General features: G+C 33.4%; 1 protein-coding gene across 1 annotated transcript in view; it reads left to right on the top strand.

Moving 5' to 3' along the window:
- The window catches only part of MAP3K2 (mitogen-activated protein kinase kinase kinase 2), a 109,741-nt gene extending 87,242 nt beyond the window's left edge, over positions 1 to 22,499 (top strand). The window contains exons 15-17 of the mRNA XM_074214935.1: positions 2,652 to 2,781; positions 9,411 to 9,588; positions 12,736 to 22,499. Of these exons, the coding sequence (XP_074071036.1) occupies positions 2,652 to 2,781; positions 9,411 to 9,588; positions 12,736 to 12,961 (534 nt within the window). The 3' untranslated portion in view covers positions 12,962 to 22,499. The remainder of the gene's footprint in view (positions 1 to 2,651; positions 2,782 to 9,410; positions 9,589 to 12,735) is intronic.
- Positions 22,500 to 22,844: the final 345 nt, after the last annotated feature.

The raw sequence follows: 22,844 nt of genomic DNA on the forward strand, positions 1-22,844 counted from the left end.
GTGAGATTATGGAATAAACTGTAAAGAAGAGAAAGACAAGAATCGCAAGGAGAATACAATTCAGGGGTAGTAGAGAAACCATAGCAGTGAAAGGGCTAAGAAAGAAAGATAGGAGTAGAGTATAAGGAAAAGGAGATGGCAGGGGGTAATATGAAGATAGAAGTGAAGGCAGTGGTTAAAACAAATTGTATTTTTCCTTTGTTTTTGCCCAACTATTACTGTTCAACAGTTATAATCAAGAAGTTTAAAAATGAACTTATTAGGCTAAATTGCAGTGTACGTAGATTCGCCCCTTGAATTCATTCTTGCCCTCCCTGGCTTGAGATTCCTACTTATGAAGAAGACTATTTTTAAAAGAATATCATTGGAGTGGCTAGGTGGCGCAGTGGATAAAGCACTGGCCCTGGAGTCAGGAGTACATGGGTTCAAATCCAGTCTCAGACACTTAATAATTACCTAGCTGTGTGGCCTTGGGCAAGCCACTTAACCCCATTGCCTTGCAAAAACCTTAAAAAAAAAAGAATATCATTAAAGAGTTTTATTTCTTGATTTCAGAACAATCCTATACTTTTTTCTTTTTTAATTTTTATTCATTTTGAATTTAAATACAGAATGACCAAAATAAATTCCATTTATACAACACAGCATAAAAAGAGTATAAACATGAATTTTCCTTTCACTATTTTTTAAAAAATAACTGCGATAAATACATAATTTTCAAAGCTTTTCAGTTTCCTTTTAAGTTTTATTTTGTTCTTTGTTGTGTGTTTTTTATTTTATTTTTCTCCCTCCCTCTGCACTTCACTCTAGGGAAGGCTACCAGGTAGACGTGTGTGTTTTTGTGTGTGTGTGTGTGTGTGTGTCTGTGTCTGTGTGTGTGTCTGTGTCTGTGTGTGTGTCTGTGTGTGTGTTAAACCCTAACATATATCCACATATTTATCAGTTCTCTTTTGGGATGTGGATAACATCTACCTTCATAGTTTCTTTATAATTGATTTGAGTATTTCTAATCCTCAAAATGACTTAGTAGTTTAAAATTGTTCTTAGAACAGTGTTGCTGTAACTGTGTACAACACTCTCTTAATTCTGCTCTTTTCACTTCACACTGCTTCACTCTCACTTTCATGCAATTTTTTTCTTGATTGTTTTTTAATCAACCAGCTCAATATTTCCTATAGCTCAGTAATATTTCATCATAATATATACCACAATTTGGTCAGCCATTCCTCAATTGTTGAACATACCCTCAATTTCCAGTTCTTTGCCATCACAAAGTGAGCTGCTGTAAACAATTTAGAATACATAAGTTATTTCCCTTTTCCTTAATCACTCTGAGAAACAGATCCGATAGTGCTATTTTAATAGGCCAAGAGGAATACAGAATTTTATAACTCTCTGAGCAAAATTCCAGATTACCCTCCAAAACAGTTAAATCAGTTCACAGTTGCACCACAGCAATGAATTAGTATCTCATTTTTACCATATTCCCTCCAACATTTGTCACTCTTCATTTCTGCTGATCTGATAGGTATAAGATGATATTTCAAAATTGTTCAAATTTGCATTTCTCTAATAGTGATTTAGAGTATTTTTTTCATATAACTACATACAGTTTTGATTTCTTGATTAGAAAAACTGCCTCCTTCATACCCTTTGATCATTTATCAGTTGAGGAATGACATGTATTCTTATAAATTTGACAAAGTTGTTTATATATTTTAGATATGAGATATTGGGAAACTATAACTTTTTCTCAAAATTTTTGTTTTCTTTTTAATCTCAGCTACTTGGTTTTATTCTTTAATTTAATGTCATTGGAATTATCCAGTTTATACCTCACGGTGCTCTTCTATCTCTCGTTTATTCATAAATTGTTCTCTTATCCATTAGTCTGATACATAATATTTTCCATGATCTTCTAATTTTCTAATGGTATCTCTATTTTCTAGTCATATACATATATATGTATCTTAATGATTTAAGATAATGGCCAATGCCCAGTTTCTTCCATATTGTTCTCTAACTTTCCCTGTAATAATGAATGCTTATCCCAAAAGCTTAAATTTTTACATTTGTCAAACACAAGATCACTATAATTGTTTGCTACTGTCTATTGTATGTTTCACTCTCTTCCACTGATTTACCTTTCTATTTGGTACAAGATAGTTTTGATAATTACTACCTTTAAATATATTTTTAGGTCTGTTACTGCTAAATTTCCTTTCTTTACTTTCTTTCCCATTAATTCCTTTGAAATTTTTGACTTTCTGTTTCTTTCAAATAAATTTTATTATTATTTTTTCTAGCTCAGTAAAATAATTTTGGAAATTTAAATGGGATGGCATTGAATTAAATAGATTAGATAAAAATTGTCAAATAGTGGCTCTGCTTACCTATGAACAATTAATCTTTCTCCGGTTATTTACATCTGACTATATAAAAGGTTTTATAATATATTCCTGTAATTCATGGTTTGTTATGTATATTCCTCAGGGATTTTATTTGTTTATGGTTATTTTAAGTGGGCTATCTCTTATCTCTTATAAGGTAATATATAGAAATGCTGGATGATTTACACAGGTTTCTTTTATATCCTTCTACTCTACTGAGTACTTCTTAATAATCTGTCATTCCCCCCCCCCCCAATATAGGGTTCAATTAAGGACCAGTTAAAAGCTTATGGAGCTCTTACTGAGAACGTGACCAGGAAATATACCCGGCAAATTCTGGAGGGAGTTCACTACTTACACAGTAATATGATTGTACATAGAGATATTAAAGGTTAGTATTAAAGCATTTTCATTTTTAAACATTTATACACTATATTTAAATAAATTTGTAAAGAGTTTGGATATAGAAGAGTTCCCTCCACATTCTCCACCATTACAAGAGGGCAACCAGGGCATTTTCCTCATCATTTTCCACTCAACTACTTTGCTAGATTTCATCTTCTCCAGAAACTCATCAGTTCATAAGATGAAACTCATACCTTCAGAGATAATTTTCTACTTTGGCTACAGGATTTCATCATTTCTTGGATGCTGGTAACCTTCTCCCCTCCTTTTCAGCTTTTTATGTGATGTCTTCTCAGTTGGTGAATTATAGTTGAGAGGAGGAATTGTTTTATGTCTTTCTTTGTATTCCTAGCACTTAACGGTGCCTAGAACATAGTAAGTACTTGATAATTTTTATTGACTCTTGACTCTGACTACAGTGTTCCAAAAATCTCATAGGATGAGAGTATCAAAGAGAAAAAAGTGGTTAACAGTGTCAAAGGCTGCAGAGAGGTCAAGGTTGAGAATTGAGAAACATCTATTTGGCAATTAAGATTCTATTGTTAACGTTAGAGAAAATTTTTCCATTGAATGATGAGGTCAGAAGCCAAATTGTAGAGTTGAGAAGAAATTGAGGATCTTAAACTATACTACATAACTATAATTGTCATAAGTTTTGTACTGGGCATGAAATAAATTGGTCAGAGGAATAGAATGAGTACATAAATACAGAAGCAAGTGAGCATCATGATCTAGGGTTTGATAAACCCAAAGATCTCAAATATTGGGGCAGAAATTCAGTGTTGGTTAAAATGGGAAAACTGAATACAATCTGGCAGAAAAACTAAGTACAGCATCTCACTCTGCATTCCAAGATAAGCTCCAAATAGGCATATGATTTAGATGTAAAGAGTAACATCATAAGGAAATAAGAGCATAGAAGACATTACAGTAGGTGTGATAAAAAGTTCATGATCAAAGAAAAAATTGAAAGGTTCACTGGAGGTAAAATGAACAGTTTTAATTACATAAAATTTAAAAGTTTCACACAAAATCAGTGCAACTAAAATTAGTAGAAAATTAGGAAAGAGGAAAATATTTGCAACAAATTTTTCTGATAAAGGTCTCATTTCTAAGCTGCATAGCGAACTGAATCAAATTTCTAAAGATAGAGTCATTTGTCAAATGGTCAAATGATTTTATGAATAAATAGTTTTCAGGGGAATAAAATCAAAGTTTTAAGTATATTGAAATTGCATTAAAATCATAATTAAAGAGCTACATATCAAAACAGCACTGCACAGGTACTACTGCACAGCTGTGAGACTGGCAGAGTTAACCAAAAAGTCAGAAAAGACTATGAGAAAATAGGCACTTAAATGTACTATTAGTAGTTATATGAAATGGTCTGACCATTTTGAAACTACTCCAAAAGCTATTAAGCTGTACATTCTTTGACCCAAAAATACTATCTAAGAGTTCAAAGGAAAAAAAGAAAATAATCCAAATGTTCAAAATTACATATAGCTACTCATTTTGTGGTAGTAAAGAATTAGAAACTTAAAGGATGACCATCATTTGGGGAATTACTGTACAAGTTTTGCTCTATGGATGTGATAAAATTCTGGTTTACTCTAAGAAATGATGAAAGAGAAGGTTTCAGAAAAACCTGGTAAGAGTTATTATAAACAGATACAAAGTGAAATGAGCAGAATCAGGAGAAGAGTTATAGCAATGTTGTAAAAAAATCAACTCTGAAAGACTTAGGAACTTTGAACAACACAGTGACCCACCACAATTTCAAAGGACTCATGCTGAAATATTCTGTTCAGGGGGGAGGGAAGTAAGATGGGGGGGGGGGTTGTAAAACTCAAAATAAATAAAATCTTTAATTTAAAAAAAAGAAATATTCTGTTCACCTCCAGATACAGAAGTGATAGAGCTAATTGAAATATATTTACTTTAATTTTTTAAAATGTGACTAATAGGAGAATTTGCTTTTCATGACCATGACACTTATTATAGGATTTTTTTTTTTTTTTTACCTTCTCAATGAGTGGGAGAAAGGGAGGGAAAGAATTTTGAAATTTCAAATTTTTTTTATTTTTTATTCTTTTAGGTTTTTGCAAGGCAAACAGGGTTAAATGGCTTGCCCAAGGCCACACAGCTAGGTAATTATTAAGTGTCTGAAGCCAGATTTGGACTCAGATACTCCTGACTCCAGGGCCTGTACTCTATCCACTGGGCCACCTAGCCGCCCCAAACTCTCAAATTTTTAAAAATTAAACTTAATAAGATTTTAAGAGGAGGTTAGCCAAAAAGGCAGGAATGATGATTGTAATGGGCAGATGGATGAGAGAGGATTTTTTGAGGATGGGGAAATATGAGCATATTTGTAGACTATAGGGAATCAGTTGGAAGAGATGGAAGATAAGTGAGAAAGTGGAGATGATAGAGGGTCTAGTCTAATTTGGATGGAAGAGAGTGGAGATGGAATAGGATCACTTGTGCATATAAAGGAGTTTGCTTTGGCAAGAAAAAGGGCCTTCATTTGAGATGAGACAAAAGAAGATATTGTGGCAAAAGGCAACCAGGTGATTTGAGATGAAAAGAAAGGGAGAAGAGGGATCTCTTAGCAGATGGTCTTTTTTAGCAAAATTTGAGGCAAGGTTCTCAGTAGAGAGAAGGTGGGAAAGGGTCCCACAGGAAGTTTAAAAGAGGTATAACAAAGAAGAGCTAATGTGAGAAGGATATTGAATTATTTAGGGAGATATAAAAGGATTGGCTTACAGCAATGAGAACCTAGTTGAGGTTATGTGACATTCGTAGTGAACTCACTTGGTAAGGGATAAATTCTATAGCACATTCATCAAAGCAAATGCATCAGGTGTTAATAGTGATCTAGATAAGGCTTTGCAGGACATGGTTCAGCAGGCTAACAAAGGGGACAAGACAAGATGACTAGTGTTTGGATTATAGCCTAGAAGAAAAACTTAAAGATCAGTAGATTGAAGATTATGATGTTGTCGGTGTATGTTTGGACTTTAGAGTTCTTGAAAAGGAGTAATATGTAAGCAGATTTGTGAGGTAGGAAAGGGTCAGGTTTTGAAGACCTGTGAATGCCAGTGTTTATTTTTCATTCTAGAAATAATCACTACTAAAGTTATTAAGTAGGGGATGTAACATAGTCAAACATGTATTTTCAAAGTTACTGACCTCCAGGAGGTCAGATGGATTGAAGGGGAGAAAGACTTGAAACTAAGAGAATAATTAGAACTATTAGAATATGTTGAGTGAGGGATGATGGGTTCCTAAGTTGGGGAGTTGGCTATGTGAGTGAAGAAGGGGAAATGTATGGAAAAATGTCATAGTTAGAAATAACTATGAAAAAATGTCATGGAGATAGAAGTAATTATATGAAAAATGTCTTAGAGATTTGAAATAATTCTCATCATATCCCAAACTCACTCATCTTCTGAACTATTCAATTATTGTCAAAGGCAACACTAACTTTCCTGTCACCAAAATTGTATATCCAATCAGTTGACAGTTATTTCTACCTCTGTGACATTTTTCATGTATTTCACCATTCATGTAGCCAGTCTCCCAGGTTAGTCACTGTTCTTCAACTTGGAGCTAGAGCAATTTTTAGTCAATATAATCAAACAGCCAGTTTTTGTTTTTATCTCCATGTTTAATCGCAAATGGTTAGAAAACAGTAAGCCCATTTTTTAAAAAGTTGTTATTCAATCAGAATATTGGATTTTTTTTTTTTTTGCAAGGCAATGGGGTTAAGTGGCTTGCCCAGGGCTACACAGCTTGATAATTATTAAGTGTCTGAGACCAGATTTGAACTCAGGTACTCCTGACTCCAGGGCTGTTGCACCACCTAGCTGCCCCTTCTTTTCTTTTCTTTCTTTTTTTATTTTTTTAGATTTTTTTTTTTTGGTTATTTTTCTAAACTAATTTTCCCAAGCTTCTCGCTTTTCTTTGAACTTATGTTTCCAATGTTTTGAAAAGCACAGTTTTCCTGATAAAATGCAAAGTATCTTTTCTCCATCTAAATCTATCTCACTCACAGACTATGTAGCACCATCTTTAATAAGAAGGCATCATGGAGCACTCATTTTGGGCAGGGAACTTTGCTAAATACTGGAAACATGAAGAAGTATCAGATATTTTACCTGCCCTTAAATCTAATTTGGAAGTTGGGACTTAGACACACATCAAGAGATAATTAACAACACAAGGTAGCTTAGATTAAGTGTCAAATAAGTGGCATAGACAAAAGTACAAGTCAATTAAATTGATCAGTGAAAGTCAGACTCCCAGAAGAGGAAGAACTATAAGTTGAAACTGGGCTTTGAGTGAAGAGAAGGGAAAAAACCTAAGCACTGAAAGCAACATGAACAAATTCCAATGAAATCACTAGGGGGTTGTAAAGAAAGCAGTGGACGAGATTAGAGGGAATAGGTAGGAGAGCAAAATGTTAAGTGCCAGTTTTATATATTTAGATAGATAGATAGATAGATAGATAGATAGATAGATAGATAGATAGATAGATAGATGTAGATATGTTCATTATAATTAACATTTACATAGTGTTTTAAGGTTTACAAAGTTCCTTCTTCATACAGGTTTTGTGACAGGTGGATAAGGATGATTCTTGGTTCAGGGAATATTTATGTTTGTTTTTGGTCTGGACCTGTGCTCTGAGAATAGCTAATTCTTGAAAAGTAAATGTTCTCTACCAATACAGATTGGTAACTTTCTGTAGCATTGGAAGATTAAGTGACTTGCCTTGGGTCATGTAATCTAGAAAAGGGATATAATCTTACTTCTTCCTAATCCAAGGCCATATTTCTATGTACTGTACCATATAATCTCTCAGCCATCTGCCACCAAATTGCTTAGTAATTTGGGACAGCTAGGTAATACAGTGGGTAGAATACCAGTCCTGGAGGCTGGAGGACCTGAGTTCAAAACTGGCCTCAGAGACTTGACACTTAATAGCTGCGAGACCTTGAACAAATCACTTAATCCTGATTGCCTCACATCCAGGGCCATCTCCAGTTATCCTGATCCATACCTGACTACTGGACTGAGATGGCTCTAGAGGAGAAAATGAGTCAGGTGACTTGGCACAGCACTCTTTCACTCAAATCCAGTTCATGTGCATGTCATGGTATCATCTTCCTGATATCTTGCTCTTCAAGAATGAAGGACAAACAACAATCAAATTGCTAAAGCACAGATCTAACAATGTGACTCCTTTTTCTCCAGAAACTTTAGAGGTTCCCTCAAGGATAAAATAGAAACTTCTTTGTTGTTATTTAGAGCCCTTCATAATTTGATATAACTAAACTTTGCAGTCTCTTTGTGCATTACTCCCCTTATAAAATATGTGCCAGCCAAACTTCTTCTTTTCTCCCATTCATTACATATCAGCCTTTGCTAGCTGTTCTCTTTCCAGAATTGTACCTGCTTTCTCACCTATGCTTCTTAGAAGAGTTAGCTTCCTTCCAAGCTCAACTCAAGTTTTTACCAAGAGCCTATCTTGATACCAGTTATTTATACTTTATTATATATATTATATATATTTTATATACTATATTTATACTTTCCTTGTAGTTTTTGTGTGTGAATTTAAACTCTTTGAAGATAGGAGCTATTTGTTTCTTTTTTGTTTTTATATACCCTGAACCTAGCATAATGTTTGGCCCCAGCACTTTCTGTGTGACCGCAGGCAAGTCATTTCATCTCACTAGACTTTATTTCTTTCATTCTTAAAATTTGGTCTTATCATGTCAGTTTAATTCTATGGTGTTTTAAAGTATTAGGTTACAATTTGGATTTCCATGTTTTGGGAAGAGATTTCAGATCTTTTAATTCTGGGAGTTTATTGGGTGGAATTTTTTTGAAACAAGAGAATTGAAGATATGACTTTGACCCATTAAAGGATTTTCCAAGACCAAAAATAACCAGTAACAACACTAAAAAAAAACACTTGAATTTTTATTGTAAAATAATGTATTATATAATGAATAGTTTTGGACCAGTTTGGGTATTACATATTTGTAATACATCCTGCAGTGGGCAAAGTTTATCAAAGAAATATGATTCTGTTTCTGTTTAAGAGGAAGGAGGAATTGGTCTTATAAGCCAGGAATGCTAGCCTAGATCAAAAACAGAGCAAGGCAAGATTCCTATGCTAATCAGTAGTGGATGTGCAGAAATGGTACACTTTCATCCTGAGCAAGACAGAGAGACTCAATCTCAATAATACATCATCATTATAATGTATTGAATCCAGAAAAATCACAGCTTTCTCTTCTCTAAAGAGAGCTAGAGACCACCAATGTGGAATTAGGTATTCACCAAAAGATAGTTTCTGTATAAGATGACTTTGATTAAATGTTATTGTGGAAATTGTGGGTCATTACAAGAAAATTAGAAATAGATAATATTTATAGCTAACAAAGAAAGGTTCAGTAGTTAAGGAGAAATGATTAGAGTGAAAAGACACAACAGTAAAACTTCAGAAAATGAAGATTCATTGATATTGTTTATTTCAGTTTACGAGAAACCTACCCATAAACCTGAATCTATTGAAAGGATTTGTTCTTTACTTTACAGGAGCAAATATTCTTCGTGATTCAGCAGGAAATGTCAAACTGGGGGATTTTGGTGCCAGTAAACGACTTCAGACAATCTGTCTTTCTGGTACAGGAATGAAGTCTGTTACAGGCACACCATACTGGATGAGTCCTGAAGTCATCAGTGGGGAAGGTTATGGCCGAAAAGCGGATATCTGGTAGGTTTTTATAAGCTATATTTTAATGAATTATTACTTCTATTTCCATCTTTCTACCAACAAACCAAAGTTGGTAAAACCTGATTTACACTCTTTTGTCCTGGGACAGCTAGGTAGCACACTGAACAGAATGCTGGCCCTAGTAGGGAGTCAGGAGGACTTGAGTTCAAATGTAGCCTTTGACACTAAGTAGATGTATGATCTTGGGCCAGTCACTTAACCCCAATTATCCCCTGTTCTAAAACAAATTCCTTAGAAGAATACTCTTGGATTCTGTAACTTATAGAAATGTCTACTTTGACTCTTTCTAATGTTTCAATAAATCTGCCAATTGAGCCTATGTCTAAAAAATGTATTAAAAGGATTGAAGTTTTCTGCTTTAGAAGTATAATCAATGTACTTATGCAAATTCTTTCCCTGCTCCTTCCTGCCTTACACATATTAGGGATGTATTTTTACTTAAGGTTTCCTGATATAAAATTCTTAGTAAATAAAGAGAAAAGTGACTAATCTGACCATAACTTTAAAAAATCTCTTGCCTACAGTTCATGTATAAGAATTGTCCTTGATAATTGAGAAATTAACCTATATTTAAATATATTAAAGAAAAGTAGCAGTCTGGTAGAAATTAACTTTATTATTAATTAATTTTTTCAATTAAGTATTTTCTCCTCCTTCCACCTCCCCTCTCCTCATAGAAGGACAACACAGTTGTTACAGTGTTTTACAAATATGCGCAAACAAAACAAATTTCCACATTGTCAATGAATAAATGCCTCACACTTTTTTATGGTAGGAATTATCTGTTGACTTAACAAGTGTGGCATTTCTATCACTCTTAAATTTCTTAAAACCCCATTTATAATTGTTCTTCCATTTTTGATCATAGGATCATAGACCTAGAACTGGAAGATACCTGAGAGACCATCTAGTCCAACCCCTCCTTTTAGATGAGGAAAATGAGGGAGGCCCTAGTCTGTTGAGCAACTTTCATTAATTGCAAGGAATACTATTTGTGGTTACCACTAGATAATATAGCAACATAATAGTGATGCAGTAAGTGAAAAGACATGATGTTTACATCATACAGATTATTTTTAAAAATAGATGAGTTTTGGAGGCTAGATGGTACAGTGGCTAGAGCACCAGCCCTGAATTCAGAAGGACCTGAGTTTAAATTTGGCTCCAGAAACTTGATACTTATTATCAAGTATGACCTTGGACAAGTCACTTAACCCCACTGACACAAAAAAAACCCAAAATAGACTAGTTTCCCTGAAGTTTAGCTTTTAAGGAATCTTTACCTTTTTTTCTGGTTAAAAAATAAGTCCATGACCAACATCAACTGCTATGATACTTCTAGAAAAATTATAATAAACATTCATTTTTCAAAGGACTTAAGAGTCAGAGGGAAGGGCATTTTGTTCTTGGTCAGCTAGCATTAAGTACCTACCACGTGCCAGGCACTGTCCTATGTACTGGGGGGGATACAAAGAAAGGCAACAAACAGGCTCTCTTCTCATGAAGCTTACAGTCTAATGAGAGAGACAAGCCACAATAGTTTAAAGAAGCTAAGATGTATATGTTTATATGGGATAATATCAGAGGGATAAATTTAAAGAGACTAGCAGAGGTTTCTTATAGAATGTACAATTTCTTCTGAAATGCAAAGAAAACCAGAGAAACCAGAAGGCAGAGATGAAGGGGAGTGTTATAGGCATGGAAGACAACCATGTCAAAATGCTTAGAGTTGGGAGATGAAGCTTCTTGTGAAAGGAACAATAAGGCTAGTGTCACTGGACTGCAGAGTATTTAATGAAAAATAAAATGTAAGACTAGAAAGGGTGATTATTTAGGCATAAAACTATTCTAGTAGACCCAAGCATGAGGTGAGGGTGCCTGCACCAGGATGGTAGCAGTGTCAGAGGATAGAAAGGAGGCATATACAAGGGATATTGTTAAGATGGAAACAACAGGACTCGATCACTGACTGGAGGAAAGGGAAGGTACAGCACTGTATACCTTATGAAGAAACAGTTAGATTGTGAGCCTGAGTAACTGAAAAGATGGTAGTACCTAAACAATAATAGGGAAGTTAAGAAGAGGGCAGGTTTGGGGGAAAACTAATAATCTTTGGAACTTGAGTTTAAGATGTCTATATATAGGAGATCCAGTTCAAAATGACTTAAATGATCATTGGGAGATATGAAAATAAAGGTCTGAAGAGAGGTTGGTGTTGAACAAGTAGATCTGAGAGTCAGTTGCAAAGAGATGGTAACTGAAATTATGGATAACTAACAACCATGATGAGAGCACCAAATGCAATAGTATAGAGGGAGAAGAGTGTCTAGAATAAAACTTTGGGGGACCCCCATTAATGGAGAATGGACATGACCTAGATGAAGATCCAGCAAAGACAGAGGATGAGATCAAATAAGTAGGAGCAAAATTAGAGAGCAGTCACAAAAAACTAGAGAGAAGAGAATACCTAAGAGAAGAGTAACTGACAGCATCAAAGACTGGCCAAGAAGGATGAAGATGGAGAAAAGTCCATTAGATTTGGCAGTTAGGTGATCAGTAGTAATTTTGGAGAGTCTATAACTAGACAAACAACAGTTAGTACAGATTTTAAAAAATAAGATTTCTAAATGAAAACGTAATTTTCTCCACCATTTGAAATCCTGTCTATCCCTTCAGGTCCCTGCTCATATCTTAACTCTTCCATGTAGCCTTCCCAGATGCCCCCTTCTACCAAAGGTGGTCCCTCCTTCGCAAAGCAGTTTGTATCTTTTATAAACATTTATACTCTTTTACTATACTAGTTTACATATGTATCTATAAGTTCTTTAAGGGAAGAGATCATATTTTGTTTAGCTTTTTATCTCTCTTAGCACCTAGCATAAGTACATAATGGGCATTCAATATATATTGAATTAAATATGAATTGCACTTTAGGTCAGTTATAGAAAGGCATAGTTTAATACCCACATACATTTCCACAGTACTGCTTTAGGGAAAATATTCTGAATGCGAATCAAGTTGTAATTGGTTTTAACATGAAGGTTTATTATTGTTTTTAACTTTAAGCATGTTGTAGTGTCAGGTTATGCAGTCTGTCTAAATAATCAATTTTTGCTCTTTTTTTAGGAGTGTGGGCTGTACTGTGGTAGAAATGCTAACTGAAAAACCACCTTGGGCTGAGTTTGAAGCAATGGCTGCCATATTTAAAATTGCTACTCAGCCAACCAATCCAAAGCTGCCACCTCATGCTTCAGACCATAGTCGAGATTTCCTCAAGCGGATTTTTGTAGAGGCCAAATTGAGACCATCAGCTGATGAACTCTTAAGGCACATGTTTGCGCATTACCACTAGCACTTAAGCTAGTCAGTGCCTCTACACAGCTCAAATCTACTGCATTTACCTTCTCTCTGACTGCACTTTTTTCTCTTTATAAAGGGAGAGAAAGAAAAAAGAGGGAAAGTATTTCTCTTGATTCTTGGTTTCATTAATTTGTCTAAAAAATAATCTCACATTTTTTATATTTAGAATACTTTTTCCCCTATCAGGACTTGAAACTTTTTTTATAATGTACTGATGTGATTCTCAGAGATAAAGCACTTTAGTACATATTCATCATTATTTAAAAAAAATAAGCAACAAAAAGAGACTGTAAAAATCTTAAGAACTAGAAAACCTTTTCTCATACTCCTGATACATTTTTTGATGAGGAGGCAGAAAATGTTAAATAAAATTACTTCTAATTTCTATTATTTAGTGACATAGTTAAAATAGATCCGCACGCCTGGAGTTGAACCCCAGAATAGATTAGATTACCGATAGATTTAAATAATATACTTCATTATAAATGTGTGTGTGTGTGTGTGTGTGTGTGTGTGTGTATGCGTGCGTGTATGCGTGCATGTCCATGCACGCATGTGCGCCCTGCCATGTCCTAGCTTCTGCCTGCCATTCCTTTGGCTGAAAAGAAATCTTGGAAGTAAAATATAAATTTCTAAGAGGTGTATTTACTTATCATGCTTAACAACTATCAGAGAGCCAGAATTATAGGTAAATACACTATAATAGATCCATATTTCTAGAGAAGACAAAGCTTAAGGAATAACCCTCTAGTGAAAAAAAGGAAGTCACTATTACTATTATATTTTTAAACATATGGAAAGGCAGCAAGAAATTCTGTTAAAAGCAAAATATAAGAAGAAAATACCTTTCTTACAGAATGTAACAAAATGGTAGGAGACATCCAGTGAGTAATCGACAGAAATAGTAAAAAGAAAAAATTGTTCAGCATTTTCTGTTGTAATCCTGAGGGGGATAACGTCCCTAGTTAAGTGAAAATAGAAACAAACTGAAAAACAACCAAAAATGTTCACACTTTTTCCCTTTCTTTAGCTAACACTTCCTTATATATAGTATTAAAAACCATGCAGTCTAGAGGACCTCATATTTTGAAAGGTGTTGGTTGTCTTGGCATAAAAAGAGCAATAAGGCACTTGGGAAGCGGGGGGAGAATATATTCAAGAGGTATACAATTATGTACCTAAAAATAATAGTGGGAAAAGATCACCTGCAAAAAGATAATAGCTGAACTTCAAGAAATATTCACAAATTCAGCACAAGGATTGTCTAATAGCAATTGTCATTACTTCAGAACAAAGGATAAATGTCCCAGAAAATAAAAATTCCTTTTTCCCAGCCACACACTGTATCAGAATCACTAATCATTCAGTTACAGAACTGAAGTGGAATTGGTAGAATATATTCTATAATATATTCTATTCTGTCTTCCAACCCCAGATGTAAAGAAAATAAAATTTAATATTTTCCATTTATCATGAAAAGACCAAGAAATTCCAGGCCATGTGTGTCTTTGTAATGAAAGAAGTGGAGTTTATATGGAAGAAGTGGAGTTTCTCCCTAAGAAGACAAAATGGAATATGAAATTTTATTAGGCCCCATGGTATACTACATTGCAAATGAAAAATAAGGATTTCAGTATCTTGGCTACTTGTGTTTCTTTACTGTGCATAGGATAGAAAAAATATTTCCCTCCTCAAGGTTTTAAATTTCATTATTCACATGGGGTCCCAGTAGTAGTAGTAGTAGTAGTAGTAGTAGTAGTAGTAGTAGTAGTAGTAGTAGTAGTAGTAGTAGTAGTAGTAGTAATATTCCTACTAATGAGGTATGTGTTTTTAAGCATTCTTTGAAAATGATTTGTTTCTGGAACAAGTTTAATATAGGTACAATGAATGCAAGATTACTGAGTAGCACACTGACCAGGATTATTTGCAGTTGATTTTCTCAGAAAAAAGAAAAAAAAGCACTGGTAAATTGCCAAAACTTCATTCATTTTCAGAGAATCAACAGAAGCAATCAGCAGAAGCTAAAGAAAATGTTCAGTGTCAGTTATTATTCTGAGAATTCATAACTGCAGGGGAGGGAAGGAATTAGAAAGTATTGACTTAGTACACACTATGTGCCAGAAATATAAACCCTAAGTGTGTGGATCTATTATAATTTATTTATCTTTGGTGATTATCTTTGGTGAGTAGTTCATTCTCTTCTACTCAAGCACTATCATAGCATATGGACCAGTGAACTTTTCTTTTGTCTCCTTTTATTGTGATTTCCCTTTGTTTCCTTTTTGGTCTGTCAGGGTAACCAGCAGTGCAAAGTATGGGATATGGCTTTTACACAGAAATCCTGGGAGACTGTGTAAAAATAACAACAAAAAAAACCAAAATGGAGTTCTCTGTGTTCTTTGTCTCCTTGTTCTGGGCTAAAAGCTATAAAAATTAAGTAACTGAAAAAAAAAGCCTTTCTTTCCTACTGCTGCAGAGGACCTTTGCTTTATAAGCAATTTTTTTTTAAATTAGAGCTGGATATAGGTGGGGGAGGGCATATGCTTTATGTAAAATAGACATAGTTTACATAGGTATCCTATAAAACGTATCTGAATTTATTGATTTTAAATAGGTTTGAAGGTACCAAAAACAAAGTGAAAATGAGCAAATATGGAGCCATTGGTTTAAAAAAAAATGCCCAGTGGTAGCTGGAACATTAAAAAGAGAGAGAACCAAAACAGAATTTGAAAGGAAGAGCCTATATCAGGTGTACCTACATTAACTCCAAAATTTAATATTATTTCTTCCTGTTAGATTATGATGTGGGGCGACAAATTAAATTGCACTCTCTGATGGTTGGATTTTTTTCAGAAACTATTCTCTGATTTTATCCTATTTTTAAATGCACAACTTTTTTCTATACTATAATATTTCTTTGCTGCAGCTGGAAAACAAAAATTACTTAAGACTGCTGCTTTTGTGCCTTTAAAAAATGCATTCTGTCTTGGCAATGGCAGACATGTTTGGTGCTGGAGAAGGTTCACTTGCAGTCTCTTTCATATGCTTTCCAGGATATCTAGCTCTTCCTATTTATATCACATATATGTTTGTGTGTTTGTTTATATATGTGTGTGGATACATGTGTATGTACACACATATGATATAAATAAAATTAGGCTGTGACAATATTGATGTTATAATTTTGCCCTGGGCTAAATTCAGACTTCTATAGGTATAATGTGCTGAATAAGAATGTTGCAAAATAAGGGAAAATTATGTGAGCTATATTAGTTACTTATATTAAATTAGTGTGTGTGTGTGTGTGTGTGTGTCACACACACACACACACACACACACACACACACACACACACCTGATATTTTTAATGTATTTTCAAAGGCAGTATATTTAGGTCTCATAATTTCTGTATGACCTCGCACAAAATTTCAGTGAAGATCTCATAACTGATTTTTTAAATAAAAAGAGACTATATTACATAAGGCATCTTAAAAATCCTTTTCATTTGTAACTTAGATTATAAAATAATGCAAATGGAGAATTGGAAAACAAAAAAACTTTTCATAATGAATTGGACAACTCTAATAACATCTTCATGACAAATCCTATATAAAGGAAGATAATTTTTTTCATTTTTTCTCTACTGGCTCTACCACCGAATTTTCAAATAGTCAATAGAATTTTCTTTAGCAATCTAAGCAGTGTAGATAGCCAGAACCTTTCTCAGTACTCTGAAAATACCCTCAAAATCTCATATATTGTTATGTCTTGTCTACAGTCTTGGTTAGTTTATTTTTCAGTCATGTCCAACTCTTGACCTCATGTGAGATTTTCTTGGCAAAGGTACTGGAGTCATTTGCCATTTTCTTCTCCAGCTCATTTTATAGATGAGGAAACTGAGGCAAATAGGGTTAAATGACTTGCCCAAGGTCACACAACTAGTAAATGTTAGAATCCAGATTTGAACTTGGGAAGATGTCTCTTCCTGATTCCAGACCTGGCAGTCTATCCACTGCCCCAATTAATCCTGGTTAATAAGTTCTTAAATTTTGTGATTCTCATACTACTGAATCACACTGATGTGATCAAATGCTTTTCATGAGATTATAGTTACAGGGTCAGAAGGAATTTCTATAGTAAATGTCAATGCAAATAAAATAACCAAATTATAGGTGGATAAAAATTAGAATTCATTAGACAAATGTCAGACAGTTCCTTAGAGTTCTACTGGAATTCACTGATTAGATTTTGCCCTTGGAGCTTATTGCTATAAATTTATTAAATGAGTTTACCATTAAGGATATTTCAACTATCAATTTTTATGTGAGAAGAATCAGTTTTATTCTTTTAGTTACATCTTTTAAAAAGCATGGAATTAACCTGTGTTATCATTTTATTAATGTTAATTAGAAGATTTGTTTTTTTCTCCAAAATACATTTAGGTTGTGGGAAATTATCCAACCTTAAAATTACAGGTGCTGAGAAACTGAGATCAGTGTCAGGAACAGTGATAGAATTCCAGAACTAACTCAGATCCCAGAGCTCAACCATTCCAAATTTACTTTTAGTACAAGTTCCTTTAGAGCAGGGACCATATCTTTCTGATCTCTGTATTCCTTTCTCAGCACCTAGCATTGGACCTTTTCCCTAATAGATAAGATAAATGTTGAATAGAAGAGACTCTTCTACAATATACCTAATAGGCAATTGTTCACCCAGCCTGTGCTTAAATACAGATGATAATGAAGGTTTATTTTATTTTTGAGAAAATAAGATTGGTTAGTTTGTTTCTCAAAACTAACTTGTTTAAAATTTTGGAAGGAATTAAAAATTCAGTATTAATTCTGGGAGGCTCTGTTTTCATCACCATAAAATTTAAAAGCTTAAACAGGTCAGTTCTAAATCAATATTCATATTTATTTTAGCCTGAACTTTTCATTTTAGACAAATATTAAGATAATTTAATTGTTAGCTTTTTGTTAGTACTTTTATATGTTCTAATTTTATGTAAATAACCATTCAAATCATAAATCAGACATGCAAATAGCTTTTCAAAAATTATATGGCTACTGCAGTTCATTTGGCCACAAAATATGAATTTGTTTTTGTCCATGCTTCCTAATGCCTCCCTTCTCACATTTCTATGTCCTCCCTTTTTTCTCTGTTTCTAAACAGAGAATATTAGCCTTTCTAACAGACATAATCTGCACTTCTCAGTGTACTTAGAAAAACATACCAAAAGGTCAAGAAATAAAAGATGAACTATACATTGTTGCAGGACTACTGCTTTTCAGTTATGTTTGAACCTTACAGATCATGGGTCACTGTTTATTTCCATGGATGGGCTAAAGTAATACTTTTAATCTTAATGTTTTAAAAAATATATAGAATTAAGAAAAGGGATAAAAATTGAGAATAAGAGATAACTATAAATCAGTCACCAAGATTTTATTAAGCACCTGTTCTGTTCCAGGTACTTATTATACTTGACGCCAGAGATACAAGTACAAAGAATGAAAAATTTCCTGAACTCAACTTTATATTCCACATTCTTTAAATGATAATTGTGCATGTGCCACTAATTGCATAGTTTATATATCTATAAAGCCAGAGGGGCACTGGGATTAGGGGATATAGATCCAAATGTCAGGTTCCTATTTAGACTGAATAACTCGGGATCACCCTTTCTCACTATTAGAAAAAATACACAAAAGAAAATATACTATTGGTGTATGAGTAGAATTGCCTTCATTTCTTATTTCTACAAACAAATCTAAAAGTACTAGTTAGGGTAAGAAAAACAACTCCATAAAAGTATTGAAAACTGCCAAACTTGAGATGGCTTGAAAGTGGATGACTTTTACCTAGAGCTATTTAGATATATCCTATTGTATGACCCTGAGCAAGTCACTAAATCTTTTGTGTCCCAAGGCAACTCTAAGTCACTAAGCTGATTAGCATTTGTAGAAGGAATTATCTAAACTGGGATTACTTTGTTCCTTCAATGAAATCATATATCTGGTAGAAAAACTATAAGACATCATGATTTAATGGAATTCTCACACCAAGTAGGAAATTCAGAGAAATGTGTTTTTGTTCCATCTCTGACACTAATTTATTGTTTCCTTTACAAGTCAGTTCATCTAACTGGACTTCGATTTCCTCATCTGTAAAAAATAATGGGGTGGACCAGATGATTGATAAGCTTCCCTGTTAGCTTTAATGTTAAGTCTTTGTTTTTCATTGGAAGATTCAGATACATATCATTAATGGACTCTTTAAAAAATCGGAAGTAACCAAAACAGGTTTATTAGCTTGTTCATTGCTATTTATCAGGAAATTTCCTCATATTTTCAGCAGGATAGGGAAGTTACATAATGAAATCATGTTCCCAGCTAGTTGAATTGTTGTTTTAACTTAAGAGACTTAAAGGAACTGTTTTATCTGCAATAGAGCTCAAGAATTTATCTTACTATTCTTTTAAAAATTTACTACAAATTACAGTTTTCATATTTGCACATTTAAATTTAAATCCATGTGGTATTTTTGTTAGGAAAAATAAAGGTATTAAAACTAGTAATGTCCCTGATGGCTAGTAACTTGGTTTATATTCATGATATGCATTATCAAAATCAATTTAAACCAAAGCTTTTATAACTTCTGTAGTCAGAGCCATACAAGTTGTTTCATAAATGATTAGCACACCTGTAAGGCCAACCAATAACCTTTTTATGTGGGACAAAACAGGTACCTATTAGAGGAACCAATCTCAGTCCATCCTTTTAGAAGATAATGTTTCATGATCGGTCTTTTTTACTTTAGATGTGCAGTTTCTCTCCAACAGTAAGAAACTTTATATACTTGGATGACTATTAGGTCACTTAAGGTAAAATTGCTTTGAAATGGTTCCTGCTTCAGTTTCATGGAATGCTCTTTAATGTCTTAAAATTCGATAACTTGTTTTTCATTTGAAAGGCATTTCAGGCAAGCTGTGAAGAAAAGGTTCATGGACTGACCTTGTGCCATAAATAAATAATTTTGGAATTTACTGAGAAGTAATTTTTTTTAACAGAGTTAAAAAACTCTGCTTTTGAGTCCATGTGCAGAATTCATTCCCATACTAGAATTTTAGAAAGACAACTTCAGCCAATAAATGTAACAAAAAGCACTTTTATTTATAATTATAAGATAATTTTTTTATTGCAAACAACAACTGATGGTACTACCATTCAAAATAAGAGGGTAGGAGAAAAATATATTTGCATATTGAACTCCCTTTAGAAAATTAGATTCTATAAAATGATTTTGAGTAGCTCTTGGTTTCCAAAGATTCCTATCCCTCTCCTGCCCCCCCAAAAAAGTAAAGGGAAAACTTTTGAAGGGAAAGATATTAGGGTAAGACAGAGTGGTCCAAAACCTTGCAATATGTTGTTCAAATACAAGTACAACATCTAAAAAGATAGGAATTGTTCGTTTTCATATAGTTATCTTTAATAAAATGTTTTATAATTATATGAGAGGTTTACATTTCCATTCACCTTGGTTTTTAAATTTTCTGTCCTGTATTCTTATATGTATAAAACAGTTAATACCAAAAAACACCTCTGATGTTGGACATCTCTTATTTTTCACATAGCTCTTGTTCAGATATCATTGTAAATAAAAGTAAACTCAAATAAATTTGAAAGACTTATAATTGTCATAAAAATATGAATATGCTCTTGTAAATTTGCCCTTTGATCTAATGTACATTTTTTAATGTAACCATTAACTTCTATGTATTTAATCTGTGTTTCTTTGTAAATGTTTCTAATCTCAGTTGAATGCTGGGCACAGTTTGTAATGTATGTACAAAGATGTTTTTTTCTATCAATGTTGACTTTTTTGCACATTTTGGAAATGTTTAATTTGTACACTGATTTACTACTCTGACCAATAATTGTATAAGAGTGTATGAGAACCATGTATGAGTGCATTGTACTACTGTATGTATGTATGTTTAAAATTCTTTTGAGGTGTAGCTATCAGTAACTGCACTGCTCTTGCTGATTTCAGTGGGATTTCTTGCTTTTAAAAAAAGTGTAATTTGTGTATGGTCCTATCTTGGTTGAAGAACTCAGGAGTTCAGCATTACTTTGTAATTTCATGTTATATTCTAAAAACCATTTCCAAGAGTATATGTCTAACTCTGTATGCATCAGAGATGTGTGTATATGTGAGTATGAATATATTTGTGTGTGTGTGTGTGTGTGTGTGTGTATCCCAGTAATTTCTTATTTCAGTTTCATTTATACATTTTTATGAAATTGTTTTTTAAGGGTACTACGTTTAGTTAGAATAAATATATAAAAGCTTTCTGAGAGATGATTTACTAGATAAATATATTTTCAGCTGGCTGATGTTCAGAAAATATTTTTTTAATTTTCTTTTTAACCATTCAAAATGTATTTGTATTTCCAAAATTGGACACAAAATTTACTTAGAACTCTGTTAAAACACTCTTGCAAGGAAAAACAGTGAATTCTCTAATAAGGATTTTGTGAAGTTTAAATTAACAAAATGCTTCAAAGAAAATACACTGTCTCCACTAAAAGCTAAAAGCAGCCTTTGAAGTCTCAGAGCTATGAAAATCTTAGAAAATGAAATCCATCTTGAAAAGATGTTTAGATGTTTGTATCTGCTAGCCTGTCCATTGTTGCTTTTGAATGTTTTCCTTTTTCTGCCAAAAATGGACATTTCCCATTTCAAGTTTTTCTTCACATTGGGCAAGGTCAGAATGGGTCTATAAAGTGATATATTGATATATCGTGGTCCTTTGTATTTGAATTACTACAAATTGATTTAGAAATGTTCTATCATGCTTTGATGTGGCTTTATTCTGTACTGTGTGTTTTAAGAAACTGGCAGAATAAGAATCGGAAATTGAATTTCCAATCTGATAACATTTATGTGATTAAAGAAAATCTGTATGTTTTTTAATATGCGGTACCAAGTAAAATTTCTCATGCCTACGTATAAAGTGCACTGTTGAATGTCACTAAATCTGTAGTTTTAAAAGGAGCCGGTATACTCTTATTAGGTGAAGTACCTACCAAAGGTCTGGTACAGTGTGGTTTGTTCCACATTTCATGCACATTTTGATTTTAACACATTCAAAATGGTGCTTGTAAAAATGTATAGAAATACTTTTGATTTTTAATTTCTATGTATTTGTTTTATTTTCTTGCTGGTAAATGGCTTTTATTATTTTTTATTTTTTGTATCTATTGTAAAAGAAACCATGTTTATTTTGTTAGTGACCAATGACTTTGTTTATATGAAAATTTGTATATTGATGGTACACATCTTTGTTTAGTTTATCATGCATGAGGACCTGAAAGAATTAGCACAATGAAAATTGCTTTTTCTTCCAAGGTAATTCATTTCTTGAAAGGTTATGGTACAAAGGCTTACTTAAAGTAACCTTCTGGACTATGGAATGAATATAAATGGCACTTTGAGTGTTTAATAAAAACAAATATTTATTTCCAGTTTTTTTGGTTCAATTCATTAAACTTTTAGAGTATTTTAGTTACAAATTCAGATACAATTTAAGTCTTTAACACACTGAAGAGGATTTCAATACACATGTTGACATTCAGTCACATACCCTATCATTTCTTCAGTCGTCTCAATTCCCTTGAGTAATCTTCCCTTCTCAATTGTCCAATTTACTCTATGTCAACCACACAAGAGATGGAGGGCACCCTTGATCTCTATCATTGATTCGTAAGTATTTGATTTCCATGATCAGGAACTCTAAAATTGTCTCATTTTTGACCTTCTCACCTATTGTCCTCACTGAATTCCAATCTTTTCACCCTCAGTATTCTCTC

Source organism: Macrotis lagotis, chromosome 1, assembly GCF_037893015.1.
Source record: "Macrotis lagotis isolate mMagLag1 chromosome 1, bilby.v1.9.chrom.fasta, whole genome shotgun sequence".
NCBI classification, from domain to species: domain Eukaryota; kingdom Metazoa; phylum Chordata; class Mammalia; order Peramelemorphia; family Peramelidae; genus Macrotis; species Macrotis lagotis.